Below are 7,113 nucleotides of genomic sequence, written 5' to 3' on the forward strand. Positions count from 1 at the left end.
GCCAACATTGTTACCATCCATTTTACTTTGCTTTCATTATCTTTTTTTAATTTAATATATTTGAGTCTGAGTCCATATAGACTGTTCTGCAATAACTAGAATGATTCACATTTCTTTTATTTAGAATTAACTTCTTATAAGAATTTAATCAAAGATGCAGAATGGCTGTTATATAAGGGACCATTAAATGTGATTTTAAGGTTCTGTTTACTATTATGGATGTAATCCTTATAGTAAATTTAATTTTGTAAAGTAGTGTATAATATTGTAATATTAAATCTTTGTTTTCTGAACTCGGACATTTGATCTTCAGTATGAAGTTATAAATTTCCCCCTTCTGAATCTGAGACAGGATTTACTTGTCCTCCTTTTTACAGTTTGTATTTTCACTGTTTTATTCCTGTAAAAAGTCATTTGTAACACATGCAAATGCTTATTTTATCTGTGCTAATTTATCAAATTTGGCTACTCAATAAAATTAATTGAAAGAACTCATGGAAGTCCATCAATCCTTTCTTACTAATAGAAACAGGATACTGTATTTGATCATCAAGATAAATAGTATGTGTCAAAAAGTGCTAAGTTCCACTTTAGCTAAAACTTAGTATTTAGATGATACAAACTGAGAGGGAGCTTCAGGAAAAGTGGCTCCAGTTGACTCAAACTTTCCTTTTGTTACTGACGTTTTTTTGTTGTTCCTCCAGAGCATTCCTGTCACTCAGCATCATTATTCACTCCTCTGAGGTTTGCTCTTTCAGCAAGCCCATCCTGGTACAGATCTGCACATGAGGTTCCCTGCTATCTGCTCTGATGGTGGTCCTGAGCAAGTGGTCGTTGGGATGAATTTAGCCTCTTCTCAGCAGTGTTCCCAAGTTGGTAATTAATTTTATTGTAGGTAATATATCTTCACTTAACATCCTACTCTTCAACGCTCCTTTTTGTAAGGGTCACTCCATCTTATGCTTGACAATTTAAGAGCTCTCATCGCTGCTACTTCTGGTTCGTAATATATTTACAGTTAATATTACAGTTAATCCATGAACTTGGTACTCTGACCTCTGGGTATAAATGTCCTCGGATTCTATCAAGTTCTCCGGATCACAGTGTCATAGAAATATTCTTGATTTTTGCCTTGTCAGCACTAGCTTTTTGCTTCAGTGCTGTTGATTTGAGTGCTGCTTCCAGCTGGAGTGTCCATGTGGCATTAAGGAGTGTCACTTGTCACGGGTGTTGGAGGCAATTAGCTTGAAGTATTGACAGAAAGAATCTATGTGTTGCTGTTTTCAAATCTGGTTTAGCTTTTGCTTAAGTTTGCCAGGTTACACAAACCACTGCATGTTAGCCCTGTGGATATTTGACTAAGGGATGATAACTGTGGGCCAGTTTTATCACTTTTTGTCTGACAAGTAGAGGTGTGATGGGCTTCATGTGCATAAATAGGTATGTCATTATGCCATTTGTATCTGGGCACACCATAAAAGGTTCCATTTTATAACTTTAGGGTAATTCTGGAGTCCTTGGCAGGTTCCTTTTTCTCCTGCTCTTTCTTGTGTGCATTCAATCCCTTCAGCTTCCTACTGTAGTAACAGCAATGCAGTGACAATATACAAGGGGGTGTTCACTGGGAATACGACGTGAGAAGCTTATCTGTGCAGCACAGTAGCCTCCGAGTTGGGATTTTCCTACCCTGTGTGTCACTTTCATGTAAATGCAAAAGCAACTGCTTACAAGCATGCCAATAGAGGCGTATTTTTTCCTCAGTTTGTCACAGATGGTTGTATTCTAACAACTTCCTAAATGCAGATAGAAGCAGCACTTGGAGCTCTTGCCAGCAGAAAAGCTCCATGATGGGATTGCAGGAATGCTTTACCAGGCTGGAAACTAAACTGCAGCAATTCAAGCTACTGCTGCTCTTATGTGAGCGCAGCCTGGCACAAAAACCTGATGCTCTGTGATTTTTAACTTCATTTCTAGTACCAGATTGTCCCTGGTCAGAAACACCTGCTGTCCTTTATTCTAATGCCCGGAGGTTTTCTACAGCTGCTGCTTTCTCACAGCTGTTTACTACTGAAAATGTTACTTTACTGCAGTGATGTTAGCACTGCCCTGTTAAATGGCCTTTCCTTGATGTGCTTTGGCAGGAGGAGATGCTGGGTTTACCTGATGGAATTGCTGCTGAGGAAAGCTGGGACTTAAAATTATCTTATAAAACACTAGAGAAGTGGGAAAAACTCTGGTTTGGTTGATGCTAGTGCTTAACACAGCCACTGTACTGCTGATTTGCTCCCCCACTCCCTCCAAGCCTTTTTTCCTGTGGGCCTGCAGAAAAGCGCAGCCTGACAGACTTTCCCTAGTGCTGTTTGTGTGGGGAAAAGTGGGGTCCTTTCTTAGAAAGCAGAAGGAAAAAAAAAAAAAAAAAGATAGTTTCGATTTAAAATCCCCCCACGCAGGGTTTCTGCTGTCCCGCCCTGGGAGGGTGCGGGACGATCAAACCCCGCCACTATCTGAGGTAACCTCGGCGCTATCGTGGCCCCCCGGCACCTGCCTGAGGGCGCCGTCTCCGTCCGCTGCCTGCAGCCATTTCCGAGGTCGCGGCGGCCATTTTGATTGCGGGCAGCGCTGCGGGCGCCATGAGGGCGAGCCCGGGAGGGAGTGGCCCTCTCCGCCCTTCCCCTGCCCTTATGCAAGATGGCGGCGCTGGCTTCAGCAGCGGCAGCGGCGCCTGCGCACAGGGGCGGAGCGGCGCTCCTTGTGAGGGGCGGCGGCGGCACCGCCATGGAGCCGCCGGGCGCCATGGAGGGCGGCGGGGCGGGAACGGCGGCCGCGGGAGGCCCGGGGCTCTCGGCCTCGCAGCGCCGCGCCGAGCTGCGGCGGAGGAAGCTGCTGATGAACTCGGAGGAGCGGCTCAACCGCATCATGGGCTTCCACCGGCCGGCGGCGGGCAAGGGTGAGCGAGCGGCGGGCGCGGGGAGCCCTTCCGTGAGGCGAACGGCCGCGCCGGGACCCTCCGCTCGCCCCCAGCGGCTGCCCGCGCTGGCAGCGGCTCGCGGTGCCCTGGCCGACCCCCCGGCTGCCCGGGAGGGACGTGCCCTGTTCTGGCCGAGAGCCGGGCGGCCCCGGGGCTCCAGAGCGTCACGTCTCCGAGGGCCGGTTCCTCCGGGCGCCGTGACCGGGGCCCGTGGTTTTGGCGGCCAGTCCCTACCAGCGTACGGTGGTGCCTTCAGGTGGCACACCTTGTTGCCTTGCCTCCAAAAACAGCGGAATAAAGAAGCTAAAGCAGCTTTTCCCATTGCCTGCGCACTTGTCAATCTTCAACACAGTTTTTTTTTTTTTTCCTTTTTAATTTTGCTCCTCATGTTTGGAACAGCATCTTTTTTCTTTTGGTTGGCCGTACAGTGTATCTGATGCCAGTGCATATCCAATTTTCCTGTTGCTGATTGATGGATTTGGCTCTTGGCCTGCGCGTCTCCGACACCTGCTCCATGCATCCCCGCGTCCCATGCGGCAGAACCTGCGGCATGTGCGGAGCCTTTCCTAGACCCTGGAGCCCTTCCTAGGCCAGGGGAGGGGAGCCGGGGTCGTGTAAATGCATAGCTGTGGTGACGATGATGAATATTTGCACAAATGCCTTTCTGTGCCTTTCTTCTGCATCATCGTGAACTATGGTGTGATCTAAGGCTGAGCATAAATCTTTCTTTGGCATGTTATGCTGTCTGCTGAGTCCTTCTCTTTTTGTAAAGTGGGATTTCTGGTATTCAACTATTTCAGATGTCTTGGTGATTGATGACTGGCATCCTTATCAGTTATAAATATGTGCTTTCACTTTGGAAGTGGGGTCATCAGCCCAAGACCCCAGCGCTAAAAGGTTCTTCTGAGTATCCAGCGTGCTTAACTCTGTATTTCTGTTTCTCTTAGATGAAGAAAGTCACCCAGAATCAAAACTTCAGCATGAACAAGATAAATCCAACTCCCTTCCTGTTCCTTCTGTTTCCAAGCGAATTGTGCTTGGCGATTCTGTCTGCAATTTATCAGGAACGGCCGACCACGCGAGCGGCAGCGCAGACCTCCAAGGGGAGAAGAAGGACTTGTTCAGTAAGAGCACAGAGCTTGTCGGGGAAGGCACCAGCGAGCTCCGTCACCGTAACAGAGGGGAACTGTCCTCTGAAGCTGCGCCGCGGCCTCCTAGGCATGGATTAGAGCAATACTTATCCAGATTCGATGAAGCTCTGAAGCTGAGGAACCAGCTAATGAGTGAGAAGCCGAGCCAAGAGAATGGGAATGCAGTCGAGGAGTTCGATTCTTTCCGCATTTTTAGATTAGTGGGATGCGCTCTGCTTGCCATTGCAGTCAGGGCTTTTGTGTGCAAGTACTTGGTGAGTTCAGGGAAGCAAACAGTCCCTTCCTATTTTGCCAGCTTACTCCAAACTCAGAACTCTGTTCTTTGTGAAATACTGCTTTCTTAGGGCTGAGGTCTATAGATAGAGGTTAGGTGAGTTGGGAATGTCAAGCATTCTTTCTGTCTCCTACAACTATATGAAAGTTAACAAATCTCCAGTGCTCTCTGAGGTGAAAATCGTCTCTGAATCTGTATTACCTATTTAATGTGGCCCCCATACAGCAGTTGAGTTGCTGAGTAGCACACAGTTGCAAATTTGCTCACATCCTTGTGGATATTTAGGCAACTGCTTTTGTAGCTTGGAGCCTACAGAAGAGTAATAGAGTAAACCAGCAGTAGTCTGAAGATAAGTGGCCCCAGCTCATTTAGCAGTCTTCTGAGAAAACAAGTTCCCAAATATTCCAGGTGTCTGCACCTCTTTATAATGCATACACTGCATACACTATATAGAGGTATGTGGCTGGTGCAGCCTGCCACCTCCTGGATCACAGTGTTGGGTCATACACCATGCTGTAGGGTTGTGGGATTTCAGGCATAGGCCGAAAGAAAATAAGGTAGAACCCTATTCTTGACATATAACTTGTCTAGTTGCGTTTATAGCATTTAAGATTGGTGCTGTTATTGTCCCAAAATCATATTTTACCTACCAAATTTTCATTTATTGTTTTGGAAGCATTAAATTCCTGTGTTTTCTTAGTTATTCCTTCAGACCAGGTTAATTTTCATATATGCTTTCTTATCCTTACAGTCAATATTTGCACCATTTCTTACTCTACAACTTGCCTACATGGGACTGTCCAAGTACTTTCCAAAGGTAAAATAACATTTCAAAATTAGATGAATTTAAAATGCTTTTAATTTTAAACTTTGGTTTAGATTGTATTATTTTATGACCAATGCATGTGCAGTGTTCTCCTTCAGTTTTAAACTGTGGAATTGAGAGATCTCAGATGCTGTTAGTTAATACTAATTTTTACTCTTCCCAGATTTAGTCCAAATCTTGCTTAGAGTTGCCATGAAAATGGGGATTAGCACCTTAGCTATAGCCTAATTAGCAGCATCTGCCCAGGAAAGCCAGGTAGTTGCTGTGTGTCTTTGGGAAGCTCTGGCCTTTCCTCCCAGGCAGAACTTTCCTGTCGTTAGCTCTGTTGACAGCCATGGTGTATGTGATGTCTGAACAAAATAGTTTTTGTAGTTACAAAATGAGACAGTCCCTGGCAGTTTAGGGCTCTATATTCCATTGCTAATGTTGGTTTGAATGAAGACTTGAAGGCTTGAAATGAGACATATGAAACTTCCTGCTTATCAGCAAAATTTCTGTATTACTTTATTTATGTACACCAGTTAATTCTGCTGAAGTTGTGTGTGTTTTTTTTTTTTTTTTTAGCTGATGATTTTGTCTGGTCTGTGTTGTAAGGCAAGATTAAGTGATGTTCAATGCATAGTTGAAGGAAAACTTTTGCATTTTAAAGAGAATAATAGATGAACTGTAGAAAATCAGAATAATTGAGTAGTTGTTCTTTTTGTAGTTAAGTGTGTAATTGAAAACTGAATTTCATAGCAGTCATTCTAAGGTGATGTGTCAGAACAAAGCACAATAGGATTAGCTCTTCTGCTAGATCTTTTGATCTCTAGTTTTTGCTGTTTTTAAAATCAGCTGTTCAGTTTTAGAATTTAAAGAGATGGTTTCTTTCCACAACTTGTTTTTTCCACAGTTATATCCAGATGAGCTCAATCAGCTTCATGATTCTCTCACCGGACCTAGGAAGATTCTTGAATGCTTAATATAGACTGGATTAAATGAAGATATCCAGCAAATATTCTCAAATTACTGAAACTTTGAACTGCTTTCCAAAGCCTTGTTTGCCTCCTGGTCAGGTCCCTTTGCATCCCCGGGATGGGTCGTGAATCCTGGAGAGAATCTGTCCAAACATTCTCCTCTTACCCATGGCTTTCAAATGTGTCTGGCTGTGGGTGGAAGTGACACAACATAATGCAGTGTGTAAAGCAGAATGGGATTGTAAGGGAAGAACTAATTTGTTTATTTTTTTTTCTTTTAGTGTGAAAAGAAAGTGAAAACAACAGTACTAACTGCTGCTCTCTTACTGTCTGGAATTCCTGCGGAAGTGATTAGTCGTTCCATGGACACCTACAGCAAAATGGGAGATGTTTTCACAGACCTTTGTGTCTATTTCTTTACTTTTATCTTCTGCCATGAACTTTCTCTGTTTTTTGGTTCAGAAGCACCCTGATGACTGTAGAACTCAATGCAGTAGTTACAAAAAAAGCTTTCCAGTCTAATTCTTTAGCATCTGTCTGTCCAAACAGGTTTAAACATTAAATTAAAATTCTTCCCTGTTCGAATGCTTAAAAGGAGCCTTAAATCCAGTCATTTGGGAAAAGGAAGAACAGGAATCCGGGCTGTCAGTTTTATTACTACAGTTTATTTATATAATGTGTCTGCCTATTACAAATATGAAGAATAGGATGCAGGGGTCTGTTAATGCTTTATTTAATTTAGTTAAATGATGTCCCTATCGCCCTCCTTTACCAACACCTATAAAATTACATTTGTTTTTTGAGATGAGAACAAAAAAGGCGATTCACTTTCAGCAGAACCGTGTGTATGTCCATTATGACTGTAGCAAACAAGAACTGTTCATTTTGTGTTACTCCCGTTTTTTTTTTAAATGAAAGCTCTAAATAAAAGAGAAGGA

The 7,113-nt window shown here is 43.8% G+C and overlaps 1 protein-coding gene across 1 annotated transcript; it reads left to right on the plus strand.

Annotated features, from left to right (window-relative positions):
• The first annotated feature begins 2,790 nt into the window (after positions 1-2,790).
• CAMLG (calcium modulating ligand) lies at positions 2,791-6,814 on the plus strand. Its single transcript, XM_088536778.1, has 4 exons — positions 2,791-2,947; positions 3,916-4,373; positions 5,145-5,210; positions 6,457-6,814. Exons 1-4 carry the CDS (start codon positions 2,794-2,796, stop codon positions 6,646-6,648), a joined length of 870 nt encoding a protein of 289 aa, XP_088392904.1. The 5' UTR covers positions 2,791-2,793; the 3' UTR covers positions 6,649-6,814.
• Positions 6,815-7,113: the final 299 nt, after the last annotated feature.

Source organism: Tinamus guttatus, unplaced genomic scaffold (assembly GCF_059628265.1).
Source record: "Tinamus guttatus ecotype Peru unplaced genomic scaffold, ASM5962826v1 Tinamus_guttatus_pri_ptg000710l, whole genome shotgun sequence".
In the NCBI taxonomy this organism is placed as follows: Eukaryota; Metazoa; Chordata; class Aves; order Tinamiformes; family Tinamidae; genus Tinamus; species Tinamus guttatus.